Source organism: Podarcis gaigeae (genome assembly GCF_964106915.1).
Source record: "Podarcis gaigeae genome assembly, chromosome: 7".
In the NCBI taxonomy this organism is placed as follows: domain Eukaryota; kingdom Metazoa; phylum Chordata; class Lepidosauria; order Squamata; family Lacertidae; genus Podarcis; species Podarcis gaigeae.
In genome coordinates, this window is record NC_139683.1 from 64201718 (window position 1) to 64220650 (window position 18933).

Consider the following 18933-nt stretch of genomic DNA (forward strand, 5'->3'; position numbering starts at 1 on the left):
TGGGGAGGAGGATTGTCCTATTAACATATTTGGTAATCAACAGCATTAGCAAAAACCCTGCCTCAATATCTGTATGCTGTGTACACTGGACACTGAGGTCCAGCGCCGAGGGGCCTCTGGCAGTTCCCTCACCGCAAGAAGCAAATTTACAGAGAACCAGGCAGAGGGCCTTCTCGGTAGTGGCACCTGCCCTGTGGAACACCCTCCCACCAGATGTCTAAGAAATAAACAACTATCTGACATTTAGAAGACATCTGAAGGCAGCCCTGTTTGGGGAAGATTTTAATATTTGATGGATCATTGTATTTTAATATTCTGGTGGAAGCCGCCCAGAGTGGCTGGGGAAACCCATCCAGATGGGTGGGGTATAAATAATAAATTAGTATTAGTATTAGTATTAGTATTATTAGTATATACAGTGGTGCCCCGCAAGACGAATGCCTCGCAAGACGAAAAACCCGCAAGATGAAAGGGTTTTCCGTTTTTTGAGGCACTTCGCAAGACGAATTTCCCTATGGGCTTGCTTCGCAAGAAGAAAGCCCATAGGGAAATCTCCGGGGACCTCTTTTAAATGCTGGCGGTGGGGAGCAAAGCCTTCCCCCCCCTCAGGCCTTCAGAAGAGGTCCAGGAAGGCCGGCGGGGGCCGAAAGGCTTTGCTCCCCACCGCCAGCATTTTAAAAGCAGTCCGGGATAGCAGGGAAGCGCTTCCCGCTATCCTGGACGGCTTTTGAAGGCAGGCGGGGGGAGCAAAGACTTTTGCTCCCCCGCCGGCCTTCAGAAGAGGTCCAGGACCTCTTCTGAAGGCGGGCGGGGGGTGAAAGTCTTTGCTTCCCCCTGCCTGCCTTCCCGGGAGAGCGGAGAAAAGCAGCGTGTTTCTCCGCTGTCCCGGACGGCTTTTGAAGGCAGGTGGAGGGGAGCAAAGACTTTTGCCCCCCGCCCGCCTTCAGAAGAGGTCCAGGACCTCTTCTGAAGGCGGGCGGGGGGCAAAGTCTTTGCTCCCCCGTGCCTGCCTTCCCGGGAGAGCGGAAAGTCTTTGCTCCCCTCTGCCTGCCTTCAAAAGCTGTCCGCTCTCCTGGGAAGGCAGGCACGGGGGAGCAAAGACCTTTGCCCCCCGCCCGCCTTCAGAAGAGGTCCTGGACCTCTTCTGAAGGCTGGCGGGGGGCAAAAGTCTTTGTCCCCCCTGCCTGCCTTCCCGGGGGCTTTTAAATCGCCCCGGGACAGCGGAGAAGTCCTCCCCGGGGCGATTTTTAAATGCTGGCGGGCGGCAGCGAAGCCTTCGCTGCCACCCGCCAGCATTTTAAAATGCTGTCCCGGGGTTTTTTAAAATGCTGGGGGTGGGAAGAAAAGCCCTTGTCCCCCCCCCTCAGCCTTCAGAAGAGGTCAGTGGACAGACTGTCCCGGACCTGGTCTGAAGGCGGTTTCCATAGGAACGCATTAATTGATTTTTAATGCATTCCTATGGGAAACCGTGCTTCGCAAGACGAAAAACTCGCAAGATGAAAAAACTTGCGGAACGAATTAATTTCGTCTTGCGAGGCACCACTGTACACATTTCCATTTCCTTTGGCTCCAGTGCACTTCCACCACTGGGGTTTGAAGCCATGTACATGGAAAATTAGCCACAATCCATATCTATCCTATAGTTTCTTGAGAAATTCTCCTGTTCGATGCATTTTCCCTCAAACCAGCTTCCATCCGATTTGAAAATGCAAGCCACATTTACGTTGCAGTTAAGCAGAAGTGCGTACATTTGTGGGTACAGCCATTGCACATGCTCAGGCGATAGCGTCATGAATAGGAGTTGTGGTTTGTGTGTGTGTGCATGGGAAAGCAAACAGGTAAGGGTGCATCAGACAAAGACATCCTCACCCCCCCTCCGGTGTGTACAGCAATGTGCAAACGTGACTTGAAACACAATTCAGCAGGGGTGGGGTAGGAACCTCACTGTATTTTAAGCTACTAATGCATTCATAGTTGTATAAACCCAAAGTTTTATAGGGGGTGGAGAGCTATCCTCTATACATAAAGTATATGAAGATGAAGAGCCATATACATATTTAAGCATCGTGCCAAACAGATTTCAACAGATTCTTTTTCACGTGTTCACTGGGTGGATGCAGGCAAACCAAAAAACCACCCCAAACGTCATGGGGCAAAAGAAATTCTCTGATTTTTACCTCATGCTTACCCTAACAAGATGGCCAAGGGTTTTCAGATATTTTTTGTTTCTTGCTTTAAAGAAAGGCTTTTTAAAAAGAGGCTTTCCCCATAGCTTCCCGCCAGCCAAAAATGACTTGGAAGTGATATTGTTTTGTGTTGTAGCACATCACTCCCAAGGCATTTGGGAACGTGTGGTTGGCAAGAAGTGGCATGAGGCTCTCTCCACAGGTTTCCATGGACTGAACTTCCCACTAAGTCCTAGGACAGGAAGTAGCAACCATCTCCTAAAATTCTCTTACACCCCAAGAAATTGGCCCCAGTTTTTACAAGGGGAGAACATTTTCAGGAAACTGGTGTGTATGTGTGTGTTCAGGGCTGTACCTCAGTGGGAGAGCATTTGTTTTGCATACAAGAAGGTTCCAGATACAGCCTCTGGCATCTCCTGGTAGGGCTAGGAATGTTACCTGCCTGAAACCCTGGAAAGCCATTGGCAGTGCTGGGCTTGATTCACAATATAAGGCAGCTTCCTCTGTTCCTATTCAACCACTATTCATATTACTAAAAGAGCACATAGGTAAAAGGTAAAGGCCCCCTGGATGGTTATATCCAGTCAAAGGTGACTATGGGGTTGCAGCACTCATCTCGCTTCAGGCTGAGGGAGCTTTCCGGGTCATGTGGCCAGCAGGACTAAACCGCTTCTGGCACAATGAAACACCGTGACAGAAACCAGAGCTCATGGAAACACCGTTTACCTTCCCACCACAGTGGTACCTATTTATCTACTACTTGCACTGATGTGCTTTTGAACTGCTAGGTTGCCGGAGCTAGGACAGAGCAACAGGAGCTCGCCCCGTTGTGTGGAATCAAACCGCCGACCTTCTGATCAGCAAGCCCAAGAGGCTCAGTGGTTTAGACAAATATGACAAGGGGAGGAATGTTCATCATGAAGATTGTAGCTAGATTTTAGCCTTTTGTCTTTGACTATAATTTGTTTCTCAATAAGCCAACACACACATGACTTAACAGAATCAACCAACAGGCTGATTTAACGTTTGATAAGGTTGTGTTGTTGTTGTTTTTAAAGAGAAAGAAATGTGAGTAGAACCCAAAATTATTTCTCCCTTTGTATCACACATTAATTATCTGGTGTGCCTCACAAACACCACTGTGCAGTTGGGTCGATATTTTCCTGCATTTTATAGATTGAGGAAAAGGCTGTCTCTTGAGCCCATAATGTGTCAAATGGATCATACTAGCACTCAGATAGGCTAACTTTCTCTCACACAATCTTATAAAAAATTCCATTGATTTAAGAAAAGCATGGAAGTATCTCTTCTCATTAGCATCCATATGCATCCATTTGGTAGATCTAGAGAGAATTCCACGCTTAGCCATAAAAATCGCATGGATGACTTTGCCCAAGTCATTATGGGGAACGGACTGTAGCTTGGTAGTAGGGGCCATTCCTTCTATGCATAGGGCTTCATTTGATAAGGCCATGTCTAATTATATCCACGAAATAGTTCCCCTACATCAGTGCGCAGCAGCTACCTGTAGGGAACTCACAGTCAGATTTCTGGATTTCTTGCTCAACCCAATCTCAGATGCCGTAATAGCTGTCAAAAATCAAAGGCCTTGTTTTCTGGAGCAGTCTTCCCTTCTTGGAGAGAATTCAAAGACCTGTCTCTCTCTGTCTCGGTCTCTTTCAACCACACTTCACTGAATACTGAAAAAACCGAGTACCTTTGACAAAGAAAGGGAAATTCATTAATCTCTACCTCATTTCACAAATATTTGTGAAGCGAGGGTTAGCAGTGAAAAGCAAACTTGATTGAAAACCTCTAATATTTCCTGAGTAGAAAAGAAATATGGACAAAACAAAAAATGCGCCACAGCGGGAGAAGGATCGTGGATATCGAGCAAATAATGTATTTGCCCACAGACCTTCCCAGCTCACTCGGCCTCTGCTGTCTGCTGAATTTACCACCATACCAAATATGTGGACTGGCTCTTGCAGTTTCCTTTTTTGAAATTCTGCTTCTGTGATCCCAGGTATAGCAACTAGAAGGGGGGAAACCCGTCTACTGAACTCTGTGGAACTGTGCATGCAAACAAAGATAAGACATTAATGTTTGTGTGATGGTGCCACATAATACTGATGAACACAGCAACTTTTTGCATATGTCTACTTTTGCATCATGTCCCTTGATTATATATTCAGTGCTGGCTTTTATAATCTTATCATAGGGCCAAAAAACCCATTGCATGCAATCACACCAGATGAAAATAAATGAATAGTAGGCACCCAAGAGGCATGCGAGGAGGGGTGTTTAGCCCTTTGCTCCACCACCATGGTCATAAGGAAAAATCCCCATCCTGTACAGCTGCGATTCTTGGTGCCAAAAGAGGCTTCCTTTCTGGGGTCAATAGCTGTTTCAGGGGGTCATTTACATCAGAACGGTGGAAGAAGAGCAAAGGGTTAAACCTGTCAGTTTGCATTTTTTGGTACAGAAAGTATTGGTAGAGATCTTTCCTATTCCAATTAATTCAAGAGAGTTCTGGAAGCTTCTCTGTGTGAACTGCTTCTCTGTGTGAACTTCTCTGCTGCAAACTGAAAGTTTCTAGCTGACATGTAAGTTTCTGTTCTGCCTAGAAACAAGCAGAAGGTTCATGATGTTTGGGTTATTCCTTCAGAGAAGCTGAACAGCTGGTTTTAAACTAGTTCTGTTATCTCTTTCACTCAAGGTCATGCTGACTATAATAATCGGCCAGAAGGAGCCTGGTTTTCACTTTCTGTCTCTCTTCCTGTGGTGTTTTGTATATAGTATGCTTAAGTGCTAAGTCTTAGTCTTATTATAAATCATTGTAAATTCAAGTTCTCCTGAAACTGGATTTCTCGTGGACAGTGCCAATCCTGAATGTATTGGATTTGTGACCATTATGCTCATTTGCCTTCAGTAGCAGTAAACCTCCGCTGGAGGAAATATTAATTGCCCCTGGCCTATTTTAGGGGAATCCTGCAACATGCTAAGTTTATTTTATGTTGGAATCGGCTCTGGATCAATTATGAGTAGATTTTTTTTTTTTTACAAAACCCCCCCTCTCCCCTGCTGTGTAGTCCTGGCAAAAATGGTGTCCCAGCACTATTTTTTAAAAAAATGTTCTGGTTACAAACTCATCTAGTCAGGTCCTCAGAGGAAGAATGGCATACTATGCAAAACAGACTGAGAAGCAGGCCCCATGGAGTGCAGTGAGATCTAGACTCCTTGTACTGCTTACTGGGAAATCCTGAATTTGAGATAATTAAACGCAGATTGTTAGACAACGAATTTCAAGAACTTAGTAGCCAAATCATGAATAGTGTCTGTGCAAGTCTGGGGGTGGTAGGATGTGGGAAACCAATGGCAACTTATCATTCCCATTTGAACAATATGAATCAACGCAGACCATACATGCTAGCGGGACTGAATGTGCTACTGGGAACATTCCAGAAAATTCCCCTCACAAAGACGCTATCCCTCTGTGGACAGAGACAAATGGAATCAGTAGTGTATGTTTTTTTGCCCTGTCCCTTGTATCATTAAGTTCATTAAGCCGTTAGCAGGGAATGGCGTTCAGGCGAATGTAAAGTTTGTTTACTCAGGATGCAGAGAGGATGGTGATAGTAGCCAGATTTCTGCAGAGGATTTGTGAGTATTATCCAACATTAACTTAAACGTTAGATACAGGTCTTAATGAGTCATTTTATTGTACTGAACCTTACTGGACTCTTGTCTATATGCCAATAAAAGGTTTGTGAATTTGAGTTCTTGTACAAAGGATTACAGGGACGCGGGTGGCGCTGTGGGTTAAACCACAGAGCCTAGGACTTGCTGATCAGAAGGTCGGTGGTTCGAATCCCCGCGATGGGGTGAACTCCCGTTGCTCGGTCCCTGCTCCTGCCAAACTAGCAGTTCCAAAGCACGTCAAAGTGCAAGGAGATAAATAGGTACCGCTCTGGCAGGAAGGTAAACGGCATTTCCGTGCGCTGCTCTGGTTTGCCAGAAGCGGCTTAGTCATGCTGGCCACATGACCCGGAAGCTGTACGCCAGCTCTCTCGGCCAATAAAGCGAGATGAGCGCCCCAACCCCAGAGTCGGTCACGACTGGACCTAATGGTCAGGGGTCCCTTTACCTTTACAAAGGATGACAGCCTTGCTAGCCTGTCTGCTCACACCTACCTTTATTACGGCATATTCACACAGCCTTTTATTTATGTCTTGGGAACATTGACATGCTGCTTGTGCCACAGTCTGGTGTAGTTGCTGATCGGTGCTTCACTTCAGGGTTAGTTGGGAGGAGGGTATGTAAAAAAGGAGCTTTCTCCGTGACGATCTACATGATGTCTGAACAGAGACGGTGCACGGGGGAACTTAGATCTGCAGGCTGGGAGAGCTTCAACCACCTTCTTGAAACGGAGCCCTTCGCTGCTGACAGCTCTATTGCAGCCATGCAAATCAAAAAGAGCCTGAGGCTGGAAACATTCTTACCATCCACCCCCACCCTCAGCAGCTGGAAGGAAGCCTCCATTTCAAAAGAGAAGACGGAGCTGTCCATAGGGATGCTTGAGGAACTTGGTTTCTGTGAATTCCGTGGCAAACTGGGGGACTAGCTCAGCAGCAAAACATTTACCTTGCATGCAGAGGATTCTGGATTCAATCCCCAATTTCTCCAGGTAGGGCTGGGATTGTCCCCCATCTATAACCTGGAGAGCTGTGGCAAATCAGAAAGCTTGGGTGCTTTCTAGGTTCCTGACCTTTACTAACCTGTGGATCAGAATGTATCTTATATTCCTGTTTTCACGCTTTCTTGAATTTTGCAATGCATTTTTCAGCTCGAATAAAATGGACCAGAATGCATTAAAAAATATATCTTTTACAATAATGTGCTTTAGAAATGCAAATAGTTCAAACACGTATTGAAAGTACGTGTTTCAATAACATTTCTGTGCAGGTTCCGTCCCCCCGCCATCCCAAATTGCAGATTAATCTGGAGATGGGGCAGAATGGCCTTATGAATAAGCACTTGTGAAACTGACACAGATCAGAAACAGACTGATTTGATTAAGCAAACTGAGGCTTTGGGCTTCTTACCCAATTAGATTTTGCTGCTCTTGTCTGCAGGCAAAAATCACACAGCAGCAAGAAAATGTTTTGGGATGAGGAGGGATAGCTTGCCTCTCCTCCTCCCTGAAAGAAGAGGGGTGGGGGTTGGTGGGGTTGGTGTGCAGTCTCATTCCCATTTGTTGCCACAGTCATAAAACTTCCTTGCCTAGTCTCCTGACATCAATCCTTAGTCATAACATCAAGTCAGGTTCCAATACGGGGAAAGGGAACCTCAGAGAGCCAGTGTGGTGTAGTGGTTAAGAGCGGTGGACTCGTAATCTGGTGAACCAGGTTCGATTCCCCGCTCCTCCACATGCAGCTGCTGGGTGACCTTGGGCTAATCACACTTCTCTGAAGTCTCTCAGCCCCACTCACCTCACAGAGTGTTTGTTGTGGGGGAGGAAGGGAAAGGAGAATGTTAGCCGCTTTGAGACTCCTTCGGGTACTGATAAAGCGGGATATCAAATCCAAACTCTTCTTCTTCAGGCCTGGGGCCCTCTCAAGATGCAACCCAAGCCACACCCCTTCTTTTCAAACCACACCTCTCACTGGCCTTGTTTCACAATTTCATTGGATGTTTTTGCCTGACTGGAAGGTGTGTCTTAGATAGGTGTGGAGGATAGAGAGCAATGTATGTAGAGACCAGCCTACTGTACAAAGGTAACCTTTACAGCTGTTGCTCCACCCACTTTTGCCTCTGGCCCCGCCCACCACTACCATGCGCCTACCCTTGAAGGGGATGTGACTTTTAGTCTGAAAAAAGTTCCCCATCCCTGTGCTGTTATTTACATAGATCAGTGGACCACACCCTCAGCCTCCTCCAGCATCTTTCAACTCCAGGGCAGGCTTCTCCCTTTAAATCTTTTGACATTGACTCGCTCTCTGTCGTCGATTAAGAAGTTTCAAAATTGTTCTTTGATCCGCTATGCAGATGCCTAATTGCATCACGGCACTCTGGACTTCTCAACTTAGCGATGCAAAATCATAAAATGCTTGATGAGAGGTGACATTTTAATCACGCTTTACAGATCCTGCTCAAAGCAGTGCAGATTTGCCTTCCTCCCCCCTCCCCTTTTCTCCTTTTATGTTGAAGAATACCTGTCTCCCAATTACAAGGAATTGTGCAGGGAAGGAAGGAAATCCTACTGCTCTGCTTGATGAACAAAAACAAAAAAAACCCCAGCCTTTTCATTAGCGTCATATCATTCTGCAGTACTAAATGCTGGCATCTATTATAAGCAAAACAACTGTATTGACGAGCTTTCACACACAACGTTTTGTTGCAGAGGATGCTGTGTTTCTGGATGATGAAAAGCAAAGGCAAGAGTATGTCCTGAATGACCTTGGGGTTATTTTCTATGGAGAGCCTGATAGCATAAGATCCAGGAGTTGGAATTATGGCCAGGTGAGTTTTTTTGAATGGACATGTTGGAAGTTCTACCACTTATGCTGCTGTGCTAAGATCTTGTGCGCCAGCAAATGAACACTTAAGATTGAAGGTGGGCTAGTGTCTGCTGGGCCAGGGTGATACCACAGACCACAGTGGTGTTGTGTGACATTACTGGAACCTTGATCTCTCAGGCTGCAGGCAGATACACTGGTGCAATTTTTTTTAACGCTGGGGTATTAGGCTGAAATTCTTACCACAATTGTTTGGGAGGCAACCTGCTATGTTTCACTGAATTACTCCACACGTAAGGACTGGCAAAGCCTGACCTGGATCTCAGTTCTAAGCATTTGCACCAATGTTGTCTGTAGATATTTTCAGATACCTTTTTTCATGGGTGCACATCTGATGCATAAGGATAGGACAGGCAGGTGGATAATATACAGCGGTACCCCGGGTTACAGACACTTCAGGTTACAAATGCTTCAGGTTACAGACTCCGCTAACCCAGAAATAGTACCTCGGGTTATCAGGAATCAAAAGTTTTGTGTCTCTTCTGTAGGAAATGTATACTTTTTTGTGCGTTCTGCAATCTTCAGGGTGAGAACAGAAATCGTGTGGCGGCAGCGGGAGGCCCCATTAGCTAAAGTGGTACCTCAGGTTAAGAACAGTTTCAGGTTAAGAACGGACCTCCAGAACGAATTAAGTTCTTAACCAGAGGTACCACTGTACGTTGATTCTTCCATATGCGCTTCTGTATGCTTTGATCCACTTAAGAGTGCTTTCAGTTTTATGCTTCCCAAATCTAGCTTGATGCTTTTCATCCACCCTAGTGGGCAGTGCTTGATGAGATTATTGACACTGTGTGTCCTGTCCCTCTACTTCCCACCCTCCAAAAGTTCCAGAAACTTGAGATATCGGTTTGTGTGTGCACACCTCTTTTTTAAAAAAGGGGGGGATTGCCCACCTGTCAATCACTCGATGTTATTATCACATCAGGCGACAACTTCATTATTCCAGTATCCATCTTGCTCAGTTGGTTAGATCATGGTGTTGGTAACGCCAAAGTTGCAGGTTCAATCCCCATATGGGACAGCTGCATATTCCTGCATTGCAGGGAATTGAACTAGATGATCGTCAAGGTCCCTTCCAACTCTATAATTCTGTGATTCTATGATTCAGCTCGTTGGTGGGCAAAAGGCCCCTTTAAAGTCCATTAGCAGATGCAGGTGCGTTCCAACCATTTGAATGCAAACCACACCCCCAATGGACATTTCCCCTCTCCAATTGCAGATGTGGCTTGAATCAGAGCACATGTGTTCTTTGTTCTCGCTCATTCTTCTCATTCACAAACACACAGCTCCCTTTCTCTCTTTCCCTTCTGCTGCTGGGCCGAATGGGATACCCTCTTACCTGGAGTGAACAAACAGAAGAGCCAAATCAGGACACAGAGGCAGATGTCTTACTCTTGCCTCAATCTTTGCATTCCTCTTTCTTCCCACTGGTGCTTCTTTCAAGCCAATAGGAGATGGGAGAGGAGTAGGTAGCCTTAATTTTCAGTGATGGAGACAGGCGAAGGGGCAGGAAAGGCAGATGTTGTAAGAGCGGGTCATCTGGCTGGATAAGGCAATGGGAGGATTGACCTCAAGTAGCCCTGTGACCTACTGGCCAATTGCAGGTAGCATTCTGCCAACCCTTCACAGTATTAGGATTTCCTACCAGCAGTATTTCCACCATGTCCAGATTCAATTTCATCCTGTTTTAAGAGCTCATCTATTCAACCACAGCCTCAAGACAGTGGTTTAATACTGAGAAAACTGGTATTGGATGCTTCATTAATGAAATATGGAACTCGAGGGAAAGCGTATTGTCTAATTTATGGCACCCACCAGCAAAGTTCTGGATGATTTTTGTCAGCAGCTTCCTATGGATGATAGATGTTAAAAGGCATCAGTGATAAATATCAAGCCATGTGGGACACAATAAGTCAACTGCTAGAGGGCTGAGCTGGGATCACCAGTGATGACCGCTGAGTTCATTCTGGGGGGAAAGGAATCACTCGACAGTTAGATTTGACATCCCCACAGGCTGTTCAAGCCAGGCCAACAAAATTTAGTGATCTGCTGCCACTGAGACATCCAAAATCATCGAGAAGGGAGAATGCCTTGTCAACATCCAGACACAAGTAATCTGTGAAAGTTGCTAAAGGTGGAAGTCAGAGTGAAATGGACCCAGAAGTGATGTGTTGTCCAGTTATTTTATTAATCTTTCTCCCTATTCTGTGTTTCCTTAAAAGTGAAGACCTGAAACAAGTCTAGGAATGGTTTTGTCTGGAGGTTCCCTTCCAAAGTGAGATGTTCGCTATTTTAACCAGCAAGTCTCAAGCTCCTCTCAGTTGGTCTTAACTAGCCAAGATAGACTATTTGAAAGGGGCATTGCCTTCACAACCCTAGTCCACCAGTCAGCATTCTTGAGAGAAAGCACCTAGGCCGAAGCGATCCTAGTGATTGCAAAAAGTGGCTGCTTCTGACTGTTCTGGTCTACGCTTTGTCACAAACAAATCAGACTGGATCTGAACAACTTCACCATCTTCAATAGTTATCTCTTTTTAAAAAAATAAATATTTATTAAAGTTTTTTGATACAAATGCACAAATAATAAACAACATTACTTATATCAAAACGTGGTTTCATCACTTCTTTGGACTCCCTCACGTCTCCCGCTCCCACTTACATCGTTAAAAAGTTTTTCCAAGCAAATTATCAACTTGTTTACAATCTTATATCCACTCATTTAAATACAATCTAGCAATTCTCCAAAAGGTTTGTGTTTTCTTTAATCTCACTTATCATCAAATTCAAATCTAATTTAGTGGTGGCCGATTATTTATAATCTAGCATCCTTCTTAACATTCAACCAAATTACAATGTTTTTGTAAATACGTCTTAAATTTCTTCCAGTCTTCCTCGATCCTCTCTTCTCCCAGGTCTCGGATTCTGCCGGTCATCTCTGCCAGTTGCATATAGTCTATCTTCAATAGTTATCTCAACAAGCAACTGATGTCTCACTCGCCAGCAAATGCCCATTTTCAGTGGAAAACTGAAAATTGCTTGGAACAGCCTCTGGAACACAACCCTACAGACGCAGTTGTGGCAGAGAAGAATGTTGTCCCCTTTACCAACATTGATGTCACCTTCTAGGCTTCAAAACGGGCTCTTGATATACATGGGCAGATTTGCCTTGTGCCCCAAGTGAGCTCTTATCTCTTCTCCATACTGGGTGGCTAAGGTCGTTTGAGATGGCAGCAGGGAAAGTGGGCAAGCAGGGGTTGACAATGTTTCTTGCTCCAGTCGATCATTCATTCCAAAATGCCTCTGAAGCATCAACATATTTGCTGCTGGTATCTCCTCTATATGCCCAACATCCATTAGTTTCTGTAAGTCCCCATGGGCAGAGCATTTTAGTGGGCCAGGCAGCCTTTTCCTAATAGGCCTTGACCAGGTAACAATCTATCAATGATGAAGGTCTAATCTTAATACTTCCTATTGCCAGGGGATTGCTATACCTGCTGAGGGTACACTCAGAGGCAAACTCAAGCTTGGTACTGCACAATGTGCGGAATTATATTTTGGGTATAATTTCTTACTGTTATCACCCTTGGAGTTTGGCCAGTGCTGCAGAGTTCTGATAGATAGTCAATGGAATATGGGGGGGAATAACCAGGAGAAGCTGCAGCTGCATCAAGGAATGTAAAGGGCACCTGCCATCTCGATATTGGGCACTGCCAGATATTGATGTAGTTATGATGGATCATTGGTTGCTTGAAATGAAAAGTCCTTCTTACACTTATGTGATCAAAATGAAGTTTGTGTAGCGTTATAAGAAAGAAAGGTAAAGGACCCCAGGGCAGTTAAGTCCAGTCAAAGGCGACTATGAGGTTGTGGCGCTCATCTCGCTTTCAAGCCGAGGGAGCCGGCGTTTGCCCACAGACTGCTTTTCTGGGTCATGTGGCCAGCAGGACTAAACTGCTTCTGGCACAACGGAACACCATGATGGAAACCAGAGCGCACAGAAATGCTGTTTACCTTCCCACCACAGCGGTACCTATTTACAGTGGTGCCTCGCAAGACGAAATTAATTCGTTCTGCGAATTTTTTCGTCTAGCGATTTTTTCGTCTTGCGAAGCACGAAATCCCATAGGAATGCATTGAAAATCAATTAATGCGTTCCTATGGTCAAAAAAAGTCCAAACAAAGCCAAATTTGGTACAACAAGAGTTTATTAAGTGCTCTTTAAAGTCACACATACTGTAAAGAGCATTTCAAAATTCAAACCCAGAATTTTTTTTAAAAAACAGCAGAGTGGCTCAATGGTCACAGAAAATCGTAAAAATGCAGGAAAAAAACCACAAGCTTCCAGATTCTTGCAAACCCCTCCCCAACTGTTCCCCCAGCCACCCAGCACACAGAAATTCAAATCCAGAATTTTTTTAAAAAAACAGCAGAGTGGCCCAATGGTCACAGAAAATCATAAAAATGCAGAAAAAACCCCACAAGCTTCCAGATTCTTGCAAACCCCTCCCCAACTGTTCCCCCAGCCACCCAGCACACAGAAATTCAAATCCAGAATTTAAAAAAAAAAACAGCAGAGTGGCCCAATGGTCACAGAAAATCATAAAAATGCAGAAAAAAACCCACAAGCTTCCAGATTCTTGCAAACCCCTCCCCAACTGTTCCCCCAGCCACCCAGCACACAGAAATTCAAATCCAGAATTTTTTTAAAAAAACAGCAGAGTGGCCCAATGGTCACAGAAAATCATAAAAATGCAGAAAAAAAAACACAAGCTTCCAGATTCTTGCAAACCCCTCCCCAACACCAAGTCCTTGAATTCCAAACACCCCAACCCAAAATCCAAAACCCCCCAAAAAAGTTTTAAAAGCTTAACTTACCAAATGGCTGCAAAAGAAGTTTTGGAAAAGCTTCAAAAATCACCAAAGTCTTTAAAAACCTCAAAAAAGGCTACTATGTACACTGCATTCTATGAGTTGCTCCTCAAAGTCAAGTCGCAACTGTATTAATGGTGTTAAGAAAAAGGAAACAAACTTGCAAGACGTTTTCATCTTGCGAAGCAAGCCCATAGGGAAATTCATCTTGCGAAGCAGCTCAAAAAATGGAAAACCCTTTCGTCTAGCGAGTTTTCCATCTTGCGAGGCATTTGTCTTGTGGGGCACCACTGTATCTACTTGCACTGATGTGCTTTCGAACTTCTAGGTTGGCAGGAGCTGGGACAGAGCAACAGGAGCTCATCCCACCGTGGGGATTCGAACCGTCGACCTGATTGGCAAGCCCAAAAGGATCAGTGGTTTAGACTACAGCACCACCCATGTCCCACTGGGAGAGCATTATAAACCGCTGGTGGCAATAGTTTTGGTGCAAAGTCTGCACTTTATTCACCTACCTTGCATTACTGACAGCTGGGATGACTTGATGTTAAGAAATCTGGCTCGCTTAGACTCTGATGAAAGTGGGGCAGACTAAGGACTGCCTCAACCAACAGCACAGAGATAAACAAAAACTTTTATTTGATGAAGCATGGGGCAAGTATGGTGAGCTCAAAAATGGATCCGCATCCCCAGTTGTGAAAGGACCATTTTTCAAGAGCTGCTACCAAAGCATTTTTCTTACTCCAGGATTGTTTACACCAATGAACTCTTGTACACCATTGAGATTTATGGGCCAATTCCTAGAATAAACATTCGGCTTTTTGAAGATGATATTGTTGCTGGAAGCATCTCCTTTGGGAAAGTGTTGACCTCCACTGCGAACCCTGTTTCACACTATAGGATTATAACTCATTATTTAGTAATGAGCTTCTGTTCCATTCCAAAAGAGAGAGAGAAAAGTAATGCAATTATAGGTAACAGAGCCAAGGAGATGAATGATGATAAATGTGTCATGTCCAACCTGGATGCAATTGCATTAGATAGTTCATCGCCATGTCGGTATGTTAACTAATCAGTGATGCAATCAATTTATTGTTGCTATTTTTAACCAACTAGCATTTTTTTTGTTAAAAAAAAAAGAAAAGAAACAGAGGCAAACCCAAACACATAAAGAAAAGATTGAACAATTCCGATGGTCCAGCTTGCAACAGAAATATAATCTGCTCATTTGTTTACCACCGCTTAGAGAGGCTCATAATTGAATTCATGTGCCTTTGCCACCATCTCAGCAATTGTTTTCCAAGAGACAGTGTCATTTTTTGGTTGCTATGCAATTTCTTCTGAGCAAATTGGACTGTATCACAGGGCAGGCTCTTTCATAATGAATTCTGCTCTATTTAGGCACTTCTGCCCCCTATTTATTCCTGTCCTTGTTGTCATTGGATCCCAGAATTTAGACTCCTTTATTAGAGTTCATTCTTGAAGACAGTTTCAGGCCACTTGCCGGTGCTGGTCTCTCTTTGCAAGGCTTGCTAGGCCCATCAATAATCAGAAGTACAACTAGTGGCAAACTATATTTGGAGTGGCAGTAGAGAGAGTTTAGAATAGATTTAATTTGACCTAGGGCTGCCCAGTGCTATTCCACCACCCGATGTATTTTAAAGTTATCCAAAAGCTGAATACTGCAACATGATATTGTATTTGAATATTTGACATAAATAACCACACTTCTGGAGGCTACCATCTTAGTTCAAAATGGCTGCTGCTGCTTTGAGTTGCCGCAGGTGTATTCTGCAACATGCCACTGATGTATTCATGGCGGATTCATGCATCGTTCCGCTTTGTTCATTGTTCTGAAATGCTTCCCCGGTGTTGCCACATTATTGCCATTTGGAAGGGCGCAAAAGCAGGGCACACTTGTGAAACATTTGTGGTTTAAAAAGTTATAGGATTTCAGAAGGAAGTTAAGGGGTCGTGTACTGATTGGTGACAAAGCAGTATGTCTGGTCTGAAACTTTTGCCAGTGCAACAGTATTGAAAGCAGGATTGTGTATAACTGCCCTGTTATTACCACGAGCACAAATCATCACAAATGCACAATAGAAAGGGCATCTGGAACGGCTCCTTAGAATCATAGAAATGTAGAGTTGAGCGGGGTCCCGAGGGTCATCTAGTCCTACCCCCTACAATGCAGGAATCTCAGCTAAAGCATCCATGACAGATGGCCATCTAGCCTCATCTTAAAAACTTCCAAGAAAGGTTCACCTACCTTCTGAGAGAGTCTGTTTCACTACTGAACAGCTCTTAATGTCAGAAAGGTTTTCCTGATCTTCTTTCCTGTAACTTGAAACCATTGGTTCAAGTTCTACCCTTCAGAGCAGGATAAAATAAGCTCGCTCCCTCTTCCATGTGACAGTCCTTGAGATGGTTGAAGATGGCTATCATATCTCCTCTCAGCCTTCTCTTTCCCAGGATAAACATACCCAACTCCCTCAACCACTCCTCAAAAGGCTTGGTTGCCAGACCCTTCATCATCTTGGTTGCCCTCCTCTGCACACATTCCAGCTTGTCAAAATCCATCTTAAACTGTGGTGCCCAGAACTGGACATGGAACTCCAGGTGTGGTCTGACCTTATTCAACAGAACAACTACATATATGGAAGAAGCCAAAAGGGCATTCTCCGTGTGTGACTCTTGTGTAAAACAGCCAGAATCTGCCGTTGCGAGTTTGCATGGGTCTGATGTGCAGCTGACTTGCACAAGCCACCTTTGAACTGCAGCACTATGCCTGTCTTGTCATGCACCAGTGGCAACCATGGCTTAAAGCAGTGACATACTCTGGATCCACCTTTAAGTCTAAGCTGGACAATCCCACCCACTTTAATTTTTATATAGTTTCACCTTTACAATACATGTCTCTCCCCCATATGAACTCTACCACTTGTGAGCTGCAAATTGGACTGTGCTCCATGTTATGTACAACACAGGAAGTGACGGCGAACTGGTATTCAGAGGCAGCTTGCTTCTAATTGTGGAAGTAGTACGTAGACTTCATGATGGCTAGTCATTATCTTCATCTTTCTAGTTTTTGGAGAGCTTGCACCCTCTCTTTTTCAGAAAGGCCTTTGGCTACTGAAATTTTTAATTAAAGCTTTGTACTACTGCTGCTGAGATATGTTGGTTTTGTAGTATATTAATGGGGGGTGCTTAATGATAATTTTTATTGCAGTTTTATGGTTTTATATTATCAATGTAAGGTGCCTCAAGCCATAGAGAGGCGGTGTTTCAATGGCTAAGGATTGTTTGTTGTTTGTGTAAAGATTTATATCAAACATCTTTTGGTGGTTTGATCTGAAGTGGCACAGCTGAAGTTATAATTCGTATACTGTATAAGAAAATTGGTGTTTCCTACATGGAATTGAAAAAAGAATTCTACTCCCTCTTTCGAAGCAAAGAGCATTTGTTTCCTGTTTGTTTTCTAGAATGAGCACTAAATCCATTTTCTGTTTCTTTCTTTTTCCTCCCTTTTATTTAGTTTGAAGAAGGTGTTTTGGATGCATGCCTATACCTGATGGACAGAGCACAGCTGGATCTCTCAGGCCGAGGGAATCCGGTCAAAATCAGTCGCGTTGGCTCTGCAGTGGTACGTAATGAACATATAGTGGATGCAATGTGTGGAGTTTAATGAACCATTTGCTTGTTACTTGGCTTAGGTCAATATGCCCCCATCAATCTCAATTGCGCTCTCTCTCTCTCTCCCTCTCTCTCTCTCTCTCTCTCTCTCTCTCTCTCTCTCTCTCTCACACACACACACACACACACACACTTCAGTTTTAAAGCCCCAGGGCTGGCTCAACAGCTGGGCTAGAGCAACAGATTGTGGAGTACCACTGAAAAGCAGTGCCGAATTTACATATAAGCTATAACTTAGGGCCCCACTCTCTTGGGGGCCCCAAAAGTGGGGGAAAGTGTGTACATTTCCAAAATATAAGATAAAAAACAAATAAAACAAAAACCTACATACAGCAACAGTGTTTTGTGTTGTGTAGGCTCCTATTTGTTATGTGCAAATGGCTTTAGATACCTATTAGGTCCATAAATTACCATATAGGATATATTCAACACAAAAAAACAGTGGCAATTTGTTGTTGACAAAGGACAGCTGGACATATAAAGGGCCCCATCATCTTCAGTAGCTTAGGGCCTCTCAAACCTAAATCCGGCCCTGCTGAAAGGCAGCGAACTGACACATGAGGGTGTCAATGCCCAGTATTTCATTTTTGGTGGTTGTACTCAGTTGTGTGGTGGCAAATATAGGTGGCTTACAAAAAAAAAAAATCAGTGCAGATCTCCATGCATTTCAGCTAGATTTACTATTTTCTGTGCATGCGCCTGGCCAAATGCTTGGGAGTGTTCCGATATCATAGTCCATGTAGCAGAAGTTGCACACCATTCTTTTAAACTGAAGCCCCTTGTGTTTTCAGTGTTCCCCAGTACTTAGCTTTGGAGCATACAGAACAGTTTCTCCTTGGTGTCCTCTCCGGAGTCAACCTAGGAGCCAGGGGTGCCAACTCCCGGGGGCCCAATGGGCCTCCCAATATTTTTGGGGGGGGAGTGGGTCCCCTGTGCTCAAAAGAATCAGGGCGAAGCATGGAGCTGAATGTGGTGTTGCTTAAGTGACCGGCTCCTTCTCCCCCTCTTCCTCCTCCTGCCATGGAGAAGAGGGGTACGTAGCCCCCAGCCCGTGGCGGCAGCAGTAGGAGGAGAAGCCACTGGCCATTGAAACTATGGTGCCACCACATTCAGCTCTGCCTCCTGGCTCCTCCCGATCTCCTGACGCCACATAGGGATTTTGTGTGCATGACGTCACACACTATGCCACAGGCATGACATTGTGTCGCAATCTCAGACCACTACACCTCTGACTATGTTGCACATTTTGATACAGGCTAGAGAGAAGTGCATTCCGTAAATTCAAGCCACCAGGATCATGACAGCAGTGCAGTTTTGGAATGCAACGCAGTGATTTTCCCCTTTCATTAATGTCTCAGTGTTTTGGCCTAGAGGAAATTTATCGACTTTTCTTTAAAATTAGGACTACAGTGATAATTAGACTTTTAAAAAAAGAAAAAGAGAGGAAGGGAATGGGGAGGTAAAAATCAGAAATAGCCCAAAATGCTTTGGAGCTTGAGGCAGACAACTCAAATAGCATCCCCGCTGATAATAAAAAATATAAAATAAAAAACCAAATTTTGCTCACCCACAGCTTTGGACTGTCTCCTAGCTCGTTTTAGATAAAT

The 18933-nt window shown here is 44.4% G+C and overlaps 1 protein-coding gene across 2 annotated transcripts in view; it reads left to right on the forward strand.

The window, feature by feature from the left end:
* The window catches only part of F13A1 (coagulation factor XIII A chain), an 82290-nt gene that overhangs the window by 32438 nt on the left and 30919 nt on the right, over positions 1–18933 (forward strand). For both annotated transcript variants that reach the window (XM_083747265.1, XM_083747264.1), the window contains exons 5-6: positions 8590–8708; positions 17169–17276. In XM_083747265.1, the coding sequence (XP_083603391.1) occupies positions 8590–8708; positions 17169–17276 (227 nt within the window). The remainder of the gene's footprint in view (positions 1–8589; positions 8709–17168; positions 17277–18933) is intronic.